This window comes from Apodemus sylvaticus, chromosome 10, assembly GCF_947179515.1.
Source record: "Apodemus sylvaticus chromosome 10, mApoSyl1.1, whole genome shotgun sequence".
Taxonomy (NCBI): Eukaryota; Metazoa; Chordata; class Mammalia; order Rodentia; family Muridae; genus Apodemus; species Apodemus sylvaticus.
Genome location: NC_067481.1, coordinates 35,141,712 through 35,155,039, shown reverse-complemented (window position 1 = coordinate 35,155,039; position 13,328 = coordinate 35,141,712). Strand labels below are relative to the sequence as shown.

At 48.3% G+C, this 13,328-nt stretch overlaps 1 protein-coding gene across 4 annotated transcripts in view; it reads right to left on the bottom strand.

Annotated features, from left to right (window-relative positions):
* Positions 1-13,328, bottom strand: part of Msi2 (musashi RNA binding protein 2) — a 373,444-nt gene that overhangs the window by 117,597 nt on the left and 242,519 nt on the right. For all 4 annotated transcript variants that reach the window (XM_052195698.1, XM_052195695.1, XM_052195696.1 and 1 more), the window contains exon 7: positions 13,212-13,260. In XM_052195698.1, coding sequence (XP_052051658.1) covers positions 13,212-13,260 — 49 coding nt within the window. The remainder of the gene's footprint in view (positions 1-13,211; positions 13,261-13,328) is intronic.

Sequence of the window (13,328 nt, the reverse complement as noted above, 5' to 3'; positions counted from 1 at the left end):
TGAGGTACAGTGATCTGGCTAGGCTGGCTGGACAATAAGCTCTAGGGATCATAACTGGAGTGCACATGGCCACACCCAACTTCTTACATGGGTGATGAGGTCTTCCTGCAGGTCCTCCTGCTTGTGTGGCACGCATTTCACCAATGGACCTACTTCCCCAACCTCTAGTTTTGTTTTAAAAACGTATGAGACTCCTGTGTACCCTGAGCTGTCCTTGATTTCATTCTGGAGCTGAGGATGACCCAGAAGTTCTGATTCCCATGCCTCTACCTTCCCAAGGCCAGCACTGGACATGAGCTGCTGTACCCGATTGTATGGTACTGGGGATCGAACCCAGGGCTTTGTGCATGTGAGGAAAGCACTGTAGCAACTGAATTAATCATATCTCTAGCCCCTGGGCAGAGTTTTTAAATCAAACCAATATTTTCGAGCTTTTCCTTAAACTTGTAAGCAGCAGCCTTCCAGAGATGCCCAGGGCACACCCTGTGCTTTTCTAACAGCCAAGAACTTTCAAGGGCCCTTTGCTTTCTTTAGGTACGGGAGCCCTGGTCCAAACACGGACCTGACTACAGGGCCCAGACACAGCCCGGGGCCCTGGATCTGATTTGGTGAGTTATAAAGCTATAAGAGTACTTGGGGAGTGAATGATCCGAGAAGGGATCCCAGCCCTGAATGTACGCTAGTATCAGCTGAGGTAGTGATGAAAGGACCTAAGGCTCCCAGCCCTTAGGCTCACTGCATTGACTGATTGGCCCAGGGTGGGACCCAGAAGTCTGGCGAGGCTTAAAAATTCTCCAGCTAACCCCAAGGTTGAAATCCCTGATCTAGTTCTAACCTCTGGCTTCGCAACCACCATCCATCATGCGCAGTGTCTAATGGCAAACTTGGGCTAACTTAGCTCAGTGCTGACATGCAGGCATCAAAGCTGGCCCTGGGGTTAGGCAGCTCTTGGGTTATTAGTAAAATATGAGTTACAAGCCGAAGGACTTGAGAGAAAAGATGGACTCTGACGAAACACAGTCAAGTCCTCCTAAGGCAGTACGGCTGACAGGTACCCCAAATTCACTGTGCTTCCAGCTCTTATTCAGTGGACCCACAGCAGCTGAGTGGGAGGTGGGAAGGAGCCTGGGGCTGGTGAGAGACACAGAACAAGGGTCATTCTTGCTTCTGTGCCTATTCTGGGCCCGGAATGGATGATGTCACCGCCAGCGGCTGTAGAAAGCAGGGTCATGAATCATCCATGAACCAGTCCCGCCCTCTGAGATAATAAATTGATGTCAGCGCTACGCATGTCCGCTGCAGAGCTAGCTGGTGGAGGGCTGGCTGTGCCTAGGGTGCTGGGGCACAGCCAGAGAAGGAGGTGCTTTCAATTATCTCCCGATACTAAGATGGGCAGCAAGCAGAGGGAGGCATTTCTCGTTTGCAGGGAGTGCTTAGAAGAGGCACACAACTCTCATCACTTTTAAATCCTGGCAGTTATTTTTGTACACTGCGGGGCTTGCCCATCACACCTGAGGACTAACAGAAGCCCGTCCATGCTAGGGTGTCATGCCTTGCCCACCAGCTCCCTTATAACCAGAGGTAGGTAAGTGTTGCCCTCCTGACCTGCCACTGCACTCACTGATGTAACTTAAAAACTCACTCCAGGATCGGATCTGGCAAACCCTGACTTGAGTGGGTTTCCAGGACAGATAACATAGACAAATCAAAAAGTCTTCATGGCAAACTTTGAAGTATATGGTTATTTTGCTGGTCCCACCCTCTACCCCCACGGTAGGAGAGGAAGTATGCTGGGGTGCCAAGGTGGACGGCCATGTACACCGATTTCCCTGGTTCTAACAACGCCCTCTTCTGTGCTTTATCTCCTTAAGGGGCCAAGTAGACAGAAGAGGCCACCTGGGAATCCCCCTACCCCCATCTTGGTTGTTAGAGTTGGGGATCCTGATATCTCTTAACTGTGCTGGTCATTTCTTGGCTTCTAAAGAAATAACTGAGCCCTGGGTGCCACTAAATTCAAACTTAAATCTCAGGCTTTTTTCAAGTGTTTTTTTCTATACACAAAAACCCCTTTAACACTCAAATATCAATGTGAGGGTCTCAGTTAACTGGGTTTGAATTAGGTGTCTCTACATTAGGATTGGGGAATGTGCTCTCAGCGACGCAAAAGGTCTCTTTTCCTAATTCCTTTCTTTTTTAAAAAAAATATTTATTTAAAAATATTAACATATTACAATATCATAAAATGATTCAGATCATCTCTCCTTCCTTTCCTTTCCACAGAACTTTGTAGAGCCCAGGCTGGCCTCAAACTTTCCAGATAGCTGAGGATAACCTTGAATTTCTGATTTTGCTGGCTCTATCCCCAGCCCTGAGCACTAGGATTGCACCAAGACTTGGTGCTGAGAATGAAGTCAGGGCTTTTCATACGCTAGATAAGCACTCGGTGCTAACAGATAGGCCCCCATTGTTATCTGTATTAACAGATACATCCCCATTGTTATCTATATTAACAGGTACACCCCCACTTCTCCTTTCCCTACTGTCTCCCGCACACGTAATTTGATTGGGAAAGCTCATCGACAGGAGTGGTCAGAGGAAAAGAATTACTCGGGGCCACCAGGACAGCAGGGCCACTACAAGCAAGGCGACATGACAGCATAGCAGGTTCTGCTTTGCCCCCTGGGTTATCTTCACAGTGTTTCTCACACAGCACCACAGATGGATGGACTGGGTAGGGGGGCATGATGCTGAAAGTAACTGTTTATTCAATACCGGTTCTGGCAGCTAAATGTCGGTCATCAAGGCACTGGGACACTGGCAGGGCTGTGCTCGCTCTACGGGAAGGCGTGCTCTAGGTGTTTCTAACTCCTTGGCTTGCAGCTGCATTGCTACAGCTGTTGGCTCTGAGTAACAGACACCACGCCTCCTGCGTCTTCCTTCATATGTCCCTTCTTACAGGGACACTGGATCACCCTCCTCCAGTAAGTAAGATATCATCTTAACTTGATTTTATCTTTTAAGCCTCGGATCTACTTCCAAAGATGATCGCCTGTGAAGTGGTTAGATCTTCAGTGTACCTTTGTGGAGAACCTGCCTCAATCTATCACATCCTCCACTGCAGAAAACTCCACAGTCCATACCAGGGTCGGACAGCATGCTGCAGCCGGCAATTCCAAGCAGTGGCCCTAACAGAATTCTTCTAGTAACAATATAACACTAGTGGTGCTGGAGAGATGGCTCAATCAAGAGCACTTGCTGCTCTTAAAGGGGACCCACATTTGGTTCTCAGCATTCACATTTAGTGGCTCACAACTGCCTGTAACCAACACCCTCTTCTGGCTTTTGCAGGCAACCATACTCATGCGCACATTCCCACACACAAATGTACAGAGACACACAGACACACACATCTCACCATTTGACAGTGGGGTGAGTGTGAAGCTAACGTAGTCTCTCGAGTATCAAATGCTTGGCCCTGATGCCACATTAAGCCTCAAGCCCAGGAGTTAACATCAACAACCCTTTTAACAGATGAGAAAACAGAGGCTCAGAAAAGGTCAATAATGTGTCCGAAGTCATACAACTTGATGCTCAAATCGATGGTTACAATTTGAAGCCCGAAGTGTGACACCTATCGAAGCGCTCACCTCTTCCTCACAGAAGCCTGGACATACCGCCAGTGTCATTAAGTGGGTATTTTCTAGACTCTGCAGCTCTAAACAAAGACACGAGATGAGCCACCATCTGATAGCTGTGCCAGGTCCTCATGCTACCTAACCTCGGAGGAAGAGGAGGAGGAGGAGGAGGAGGAGGAGGAGGAGGAGGAGGAGGGTTTAAGTTTTTCCTTCTCTTACAAGGCCCTCTGGAATGTAGGGCCTCCCCGTTTCGGCCTCTCCTCTAGTCTTGGGTGAAATGAAGCAAACAGGCTTCTTTTCAGTCCAGAGCCAGGCCAGCCATACTAATAATAACCCGTTGTCTGGGAAGACCAGCAGCTACTAAGAAAATCCCCTCCGCCCAGCCCTGTTTATGGGACAGCCAAAATAGAGGCAGCTCAGTGCAGAGGAGAAGATAAAGTCTGGTTGCATCAGAGTGTCTTGGAGTGGCCAGGGCAGAAGCCACCATCCCTCCCTCTGCTGACCTTGTATACACCCCAGTGTCATTAACTGGGTATTTTCTGGACTCTGCAGCTCAAAACAAGGACACGGGATGAGCCACCATCTGATGGCTGTGCCAGGTCCTCATGCGGTTTGTACAAACTGAGTAATTACAATCGACTTCCAAAATATGTATGCAGACATAAGGACAGGTAGAAGAGACAGTACTGAGGGTGCTGAGCAGGATGAAGCTTTCTTTGTTGAAAATTCTTTTTCATGTTGCTAGCTGTACTGGAGTGGAGTTGAAAAGCAAGCGCCTGACTAGGTAACGAATGTACATCACGCATAAATTAAAAAACGAGAACACAATTAAAAAGTGTCCCTCTACCTCTGTATTTCTGGTCATTTAATCTCGTTTCTCAGGGGCAGAAAATGAGTTTTGATGTACAGACGTTTGCATCCGTGAGAACATGTGTATACATGCATGAGGCATATGTAATGCTTTATTGTGGCCAAATGATGTAAGCCTTGGGCTAATCCAGTATCATCATGCTATCTGATAGATAAGGAATCTGTGTCTTACAGAGGTTACAAAACTCACACAGCCGTGTTACAGAGCTACCATTCCGACTCCATGGCCTGAGGGCAAGAGCTTGTCTCATCACAATGGCATTCCAGGAAAAGTCTATACACCTGCAATACATGTTGTATGCAAAGGAAAAAACTTTTTTTAAACATTGGGGTCTTTCTAATTCAAGTACGGATCTTTGTATGCATAAAGAAAGGAAACCCATACTCTTGTGGAGAGAAAAGCGCAGGTTACCCAGCACTCCCCACTTGAGGTGGGCATTCTGCTCTCTTAGCCAGGAACTTGGAAGAGCAGGTTATGACCTCACAAGCAAGCCAAGCCAGGGTTCAAAGCTCAATGGAGCCATGTGGCCGCCCCTAAGCTTGGGCTCCTTAAAGAGTCTGTGTTTGTGGTGGTACAGATGAGCCAGAAATCCCGGGACCCTGGCCCTCAAACACCCAACAGCAGCTCAGGCACAGAGCTGTACAATTGGGGGGGGGGGTGGTAAGGGGAAGGGCTGCTCCCCTCCTAACCTCTGAGTTCACAGCAGAGTAACTTCCCCTGGCTTTCTGTGACCCCTGCGGCCCAGCCCTCCATGGCCTCCAGAAGTGCACAGGGGGTGCCAAGTTAGGAGGCGCTTTTAATCAAGTTGCCAACCCCAGGGCTCCATTCTCTAGGGCCTCTGCACTCTGCCCTCCCCTTGCTCTTCACAGCCTCAGTCTCTGTGGGAACAGAACCCAACAAAAGACTCATTCTGATGCTCTACAAAAACCCACTTCTGGGTCAATGAAGTTCTGACCCCACGCCCACTCCTTCTCTGCTTCCTCCCTGCTCCAGTCAGGGGAAGCAGGAAGGTCTATTAGCTCATAGCCCTTTCGGTGCCAGGACTTTTGTTCCGAGGGCAGAACTTGATGATTTTTGCCTTGGGCAAAAGAAAACACAGCTCTCCCAGGAAGCCAACTTCCCCTGACTGTGCAGGCCCCACTAGCCCTGGAAGGCCCCCACCCCCACCCCCACCCCGACCCCTCCCTGCCACTGCCCTGTTGCTAGGGAGTGGACAGTTCTGTCCTCCAGTCTGTAGAGCAAAGCAGGTGAACAGAAATCAAGCGACTGTGTTGATTAATATCTCAAGAGACAGCCCCGGAATGGGCGCTTCCGGAATTGAGTTACCTCAGGGAAGGGAAAAAAAAAAAAAAAGAAAGGAAAAAAAAAAATCCAGTGTGCTCCTTGCTTTCCTGTCAGAAATAAAATTAAGGTCTCGGATCGATGTTGCCAGGGCTGGGGACATCTACCGGAATCTTTAATGGCTTCTTCTACATGTTCAAATTCACATTCCCTTTCAACCCTGCCCTTTTAATTGGTTATTTGCGAGGTCATGTTTGCACCAATTTCTCGGGAAGGCTAATGGTGTTTATTTAATGAGAAAATAAAATGTGCAGACAGCTCCGTGGCTGGTATTAACTGCGGGATCTGGGTAGGGGGTTGCGGCTCCCTGCTTCAAGGGTGTATGAGCCTGAGGGTTAAATATCTGCTCTGGGTACAGAGGCTCATGGGTCCCTCAGGGTGGGGACAGTGAGGGACAGTGAAGGTACCACTCCCTCCTATGCCTTCGGGGTAAAGACTCACTCAGCAGGATGCACAGAACCTTGGGTTCTGAGACTCTAGCTGGTCATAAAGTGAGAGTTCATTCACTGCGTCTATTGAACTTACAGGTTCTTCCTCATTCTCACTAAACTGTGCCCAAATTCAAGCCTGTATGTAACTCTAAGCCATCAATTAAGGCTTACACGAGCCATACCTGGCCCCCAAGACCTCTTTTGTACATGTTAGACCACAAGGGAACAGCCAGGAAGACCAAATCCTATGTCATTTAATGATTCCTTCCTAGAGTCCTGGCTTAGAAATGTCTTCCTTCACCAGCTGCCCACGCTGATGACGGATGGCTGGTTCACTCTGGGAGGAGAAAGGGTTTTCATGTCACCCCACCAGAGGCAGATACTTGCTAATAGCAGCCAACTGGCGAGTTTGGGGGCTTCTTCACACTACAGCCCAGAATGAAAGCCCTGAGGGTCAGGGCCTCGGCTGCAGGCATCTGTGACAGGTAACTGCCTGTCAATTGCAGAATTAGTGTCCATGCCAATAATGACCTGCCACTGGTTTACAATTGTTCAATAAACCTGTCAATGCATCTCAAACTTTGAACAGACTGAAAGAGGTGGAAAGAACAGGCCAGTGGGGTGACTCATCGGATAAAGGGGCTTGCCGCTCAAAACTGACAATTCTGAGTTCTGTCCCTGGATCCCAAGTAGGGATGGGTTCTCACAGTATGTCATACACAACCACATGCCCCCTCCCCTGCTCTCTCTCTCTCTCTCTCTCTCTCTCTCTCTCTCTCTCTCTCTCTCTCTCTCTCTCTCTCTTTCTCTCTCTCTCTCAGAATAATAAATCTAAAATTTTAGAAAGAGGTAGGAAAATACTACAGCCATAATTCTAGCAGGGCCAACAGACAGGTCCCACTCTAGACCTACAGGTGGGCACTGGTAAAACATCCTGTCACGTTATAATCCATGTCACAGCCAGCTGAGGCAATCAATGCTCATTCTTATGTTTTCAGGCCCTCATCCAACAGCCCTTCCCCCAGGCCTGGCCTCCTTGCTAAACACCCTTCACACACACACACACACACACACACACACACACACACACACACACACACACACACATGCGCGAGTGCGCAGAGGCAAATAAAACTAGATAGATAGAGATAGATTTAAGCTTATAGTTTTTATTATTTTATGTGTAGGAGAGTTTTGCCTTTATGAATATCTGTGCACCACAGCTGCTGTTCCTTGAGAGGCGCTGAGCCTCTACGTGGTGATGGGAATTGAACCCAGGTCCTTTGTAACAACAAGTGCTCTTAACCACTGAGCCAACTCTCCAGCCCCCAAGCACCCACCCTTTTCAAATACCAAGTCACACTTAAAAAGCTTGTGAAGCCCAACTCTGCCCTCCTACCAGGTAAATAAAATCAATTCCAGAATCTTCTAAGGGGAGACATGCCCATATCACCATTTTGCTCTGCATCAGACACTAACAAACTGCTGCTTTTACTTTTATTTATTTTTAAATGGGATTTATGTATGTTGCCCAGGCTAGCTTTAAACATGTAATTCTTCTGTTTCAGCATCCTGAGTACTAGGGCTCATTACTATAGGCTGAAAAATACGTAATATCATTTATGTCTCCGTGAATTTCTTTTCACATGCGTCTTTTTTTTTTTTTTGACAAATAGGCGTCAATAAACAAATAATTACAGTACTACCCTTAATCATCTTTATATGGTGTATATAAAAGAGTCAATCTGGGCTAGGGAGGTCAATTTCAAAAGTGAGCATCTGGCAGGTTTTCAAAACTTTAAGTACTGTTTCCCCCCCACACCCCTCCCTCAGAAAAGCATTATCTTCTGCTATCATGGCTTCAGTTACATTTTCCTGGCACCGTTTTAATAAATAAACTGCTTACACAAATCACTGAGACCTTAAATTTGGGCCAACGGCTTTTGGGGTGGAGCCTGAGCAGGCTTTGAGAGAGGAGTCAAGGTCTAGGTCCAAGGCCTTGAAGGGAGCCTTCTGGGAGCTGTGGCCTCTGGCAGATCTGCCCACACTGTGCCTCTCCAGTTGCTATACCATAAGGAGCCACCGTACAGAGCCCAGAGAAAGGACCTCTCAGTTCCAAGGCCGTGATGGTGGCTGGTGCAGAGGAAGGGTCATTTTGGTGAGGCAGTGGCTTGTTTGGAGCTGTCATTTCTCTCCATTGCCTTACAAGTGACTGAAGCTGTTGGGAAGAGCTGTCCATCACTCTAATCTCTATTTTTGCTCTCGGTGTATCCTGTTCCCTTGCCTCTGGCAATGGTCCACAACAAACAGGCCTGCTGGGTGATGGCAGCTGCAGGGATGCCAGGGCCAGAGGCTACACCCTCTCCATCCAATCCTTCTGGCTTCAAAGACACCCCATTCATTTCCCATGGGTACCCCCAAGTGTCCAGCTCTTCCCCTGGAGGGACCCAGGGGTTCAGAGTTCAGGAGCCCAGAGTCAGAGGTCACAGGGTTTTCCTTATCACCAGGGGCTCTGTTCTCTTGGAAGAGGTGAGCATAGACAGAATCTACTTCAGCAGCCCACATGCCTACATTCCATACACTCTACAGGGCTGAGCTGTGGAGAGCAGAAAGAGAGCTGAGCTACCCTTTCTCCCCCTCTCAGCAGCAAACAAGCACATTGGAAGGACACCTTCTGCCTCCTTTCCTCCTCCTCCTCCCCCCTCAGTGCCTGCTCCAGCCCCACCCTGGGATCAATATCTAATGCTGACTTCAAGATCTTATCTGCCATTTGCAAGGATAAAGCAACAAACTCACCTCACCCCCATCCCTGATGATTAAACCCTTTGATGATCTGCCCAGTATTTTCCAGGCTACCTCTAACAAGCTTTAGAGAGCAAATGAAATGACTCTGAGAAAATTGGAAAGGCATCGTTCTCTCTCTCCCCGGGGGACATAGATCGTGTCACAGAAGACCATGGATGAAATGGCAGGCACGAACAAGAATGGCTCCCAGTTTCTACCAGGAGCTCCCCCAAACTTTGTGTGAATTAGTTTTTCCCTCTGAAAATGAGGAGCAATATGGACAACAAGAAGGTGTGTCGTAGCTAGAACAAACTCTGAGGATGCAGTGTAGACTCTCATTGAGTCTCCTGTTCGCAGAACTGCTGCTGGGTACCAGGCCGGCCTGCAGAGTGGCTGTAAGCTTGGGCTGCAGGTCACACAGGCAGAGCTGATGCCTCAAGCGCTGCTTCCTCTTGGGTGCAGGCCGGCTCACCTCTGGCCATTTGCCATGCGCAGCCCCTGTGCTGGCACCAGTGCTTGCAGAGTACTGGCTGCTTCTACCGTGATGATGAACACAGCCTGTTCAGAGAACCGTGAATCTCTGACAACAGAAGTCAGGGTAGGTGTTGAGACAGGATGCCCATGCCTACCTTCAGAAATGAAGGACATCCTCTACATCCTGCCTTCCTGGCTGCTGGGAGGAACCCCAGATCACACTGACTTCCTGAACAGAATACATTCGTAGATGGCTCTTACTGGTACAGAGATGAGCCCTCATCCTACTCTGGGCTTGGATAGATAGCCTCATTTCTGATGTCATCAGAGGTCAGACTTTCCCTCTAGCCACCCAGTCAAGGTCTCTTCCTAATAACCTCCCTGCAGGCTACTCCTAGTAGACTTGATTCCCAGAGATCCCACCTACAGTAACTATTCACATACATCCGACCCCTGGTTGCCTTTTTAAAGGATACAAAGCTACAAGTCAGACACACTTGGTTCCTGTAACCCCTCAATCATCTTCCCATATTCTTAGAGAAAGAAACTGTAATGGCCAGATACTTGGCAGTGGGAAGAAAATCCCTAGGCACCTCTGCTCCCCGACCCTAGTCCCTGAAGCTAGAGGAAGACCAGCTTTATCTAGGGATGACATGGGAGCACCCCATACTACATGGATCCACTGGGAGGCAAAGTCTGAACTCTCATCCCCAGGATTCTCTCCCATGGCATTAATAAGACCAGGCTGGCCCCTCAGTGGACAGAAATCAACTGCCACTCAAATCTGCCTCGGGATCATCTTTTCTCCACAGGGACCACAGGGAGCAAATGACAGATGGTAGCAACTGGAAAGCAGAGTGGCAACTAACTTGACCTGTCCCTCCTACTGGTGATAAAGGCCCAAGAGAGTCCAGACTATGGGCCCAAGTCTATGCTCTCTGCTGAGGCTCCTGACACACTATAGAGGTCCATCATCCTGGAGCCCGGGACCGAACACAGCCCAGGCTACCCAATAGGGCTGGGTGAGAAGACAGAGCTCCCCCAAGGTAAGTTGGCTAGAAGACTAACTGAATCAGTGAGAGACCCTGCTTCAGTAAATAAAATGGAGTGATCACGGAAGACATCTGACATCAATATGACATTCCATGACCCACACGTTCAACACACGTATGCATGCATGTGCACACATACACACATACATGGAGGGAGAGGGGGAGATGGAGAGAGAGGGAGAGAGAGACAGAGAGCTGAGAAAGCAGTTCACTGTGCTCCAGACCTTGCATTTAGGTCCCAGATCCCAACACACATAAGAAAAGGACACAGTCGCCGTCACAGCTCAGCATACTCCTGAGACTGCGAGTTCTGACACTGACTGCTGGGAGCCACATTTAGATGCCATCACTCACCCAGAAAAGCCTATTCCTCTCTGGACACACAAAGAAAAATGAAGAGTCTGAAATCAGTAGCCTTGGGCTGGGAGCTACATGGGGCCTTAGAGTCTTGGCTCTCTTGAGCCTTCGTATCGCAGCCATAAAATGGTAAAAATAATTATCCTAAAAGCCGACACTTATACACACTTATTCTTGGCCTTAAGAGTTGCCAAACAGCATTATTAAAGTAGGTGCTTGTCCTAGTTGGATTTTTTTTGTCAACTTGACACAAGTCAGAGTCATCTAAGAAGAGGAACCTCAGCTGGGAAAATGCTTCCATGAGATCGCCTGCAGGCACATCTGCGGGGCATTTTCTTGATTAGGGGTCAATGTGGAAGGGCCCAGGCAGTCTAAACAAGCAGGAAAAAGAAGCCAGTGATCAGGGCCTTGACCTTCTTTGATGATAGACCCATGTGTAAGTCGTAATAAACCCTTTCCTCTCCAAGTTGCTTTCGGCCATAGTGTTTTATCACAGCACTAAAAAAAAAACAAAAACAAACAAACAAAAAAAAAACCCCAAAAACCCGCTAGCACACTGCTGTTATTACTTTCACGTTATAAATGGACAGAGGAGGCATAAAAAGGTGCAGTAATTCCTCCCAAAGTCACAACAACTCTGTGACTCCCAAGATGGCTGTGGAGGTCAAATTATGAGAGACACAAGAAAACTGTGCTTTGGCTTCTCATTTAAAACAAAAATTATGCATAGGTTTGTGTGTCTTTGTGTCAGTCAGTTGTATAGAAGCATGTGCATACAGGAGCCTATGGAGACTAGAAGCCTTGGACCTCCTCCTACTGGAGTTACAGGCAGTAGTCACTGAAGTGACTGCCGGGAACCACACCGTGGTCTCTGACACTGCAGCTAGTTTTCTTAACCACTGGGTCCCCCCCGCGGTCCCTGTACTTCTTGCAGACAGAATCACTCTATGTTGCCTAGGTTGATTCTTCTATCTCATCTGAGTAGAGGACTACAAAGCTTGTGCTGCCACACCCTAACTTAGGCATCTGTAACGTCACCAAGACAATGTTGATGATGGCAGAAAGTAATCACAAACTGTCTATCACCTATCACCAGCACACCTTCCTCCCCTGCTCCAGCTCCAGGGTAATGGGGAAGGGAGAGAGAGTCTTTCCATGTTTTTGTTTTCCTTCCTTGCCTTCTCTCCTCGTCCTCTACTCTGCCACTGATCCACCCAGTGTTGAACTCTCCATCTTGAGGAAAGCTGGGCACATGAAGACAGGATATGCAGATCTCTCCCAAGCCCCCCTTCATTCCTTCCTGCCTGTCACTCACTGCTCCCTCAGACAGGAAGGACACAGCCAGCACAGGTTAACCACTTCTGATCACAGGGGATATCAGGAATGTAAACAACAATAGATGTGGTAAGGAAACAAGTCTGTAGGCTCATCCAGGGCTCCGTCCCTGGAGAACACTGCTCATTACCACTCCGTTAATGAGGACCCCAGAAACGCAGCACTTCCAGAGCACAGCGGAATACTGCCCTAAGTCATAACCTCCTCTGACTTTCATCTCAAGGAGGATGTTCTAGATTCCTCCCCTTTTCCCATTCAAAGCAATGATCTATCTGACCGTGTTCTTGCAGGCAGGGGTTGCTGAGAGTTCTGTTTGACAAATCTGTTCAACACTAGAGATCCACTCCCAAGCCAAGCTCAGACATTGTGCTAATCATTTCAAAGGTTTGTGGCCCCCAGGTTGAGGGAGACTCATTTTCTATAATATGGACTGGCCAGGGGGAGCAAACAAGTTCAGCTGTCCCCCAAGCATTTTGAGGCTCCCCAGGACTGTTCCTGATCTGCAATTGTGTAATCAGCTAACAGATTCAAGTAAGGCTTTTCCACTTCACTCAGTCCTAGGCTGACAGGCTGCTCTCCGAGCCTCCTTTGATGCAAATTGAGAGTCTGATTGAGTAATCACTATGAATAATTTCCACCAGGGTCACTGAGTGCTGAGGTTGGCAAGGACTAGGAGAGCCAGGGTGAGGAAGGTAAGCTGAACCTGGGCACTGGGTGTGGCCGCTCAATTCCAGCCAGGGTTCCCTAGCCAAGATGGTTTTCACTGTCTGATACCCAGACTCACTGTGCTATGGTGACCCTCTGTAACTAACATATACGCAGTCTACCTCCTGGATTCTACGTCTTCCTTGTACCTTTTGTTACTGGGGTGGGAGGTGAGAAACCCCGGGAGAGGAAAAAGGGGCATTCTCTTACAATGGGGCCATCTTACCTCTGTGCCTGTTGGTGGTTTTGTCGAACATCAGCATCGCATCCTCTACCTGAAAACAGACACAGAATAAAAGCTGCTTCAGGACTTTTCATGAAATACACAGAACATTACAAAAAC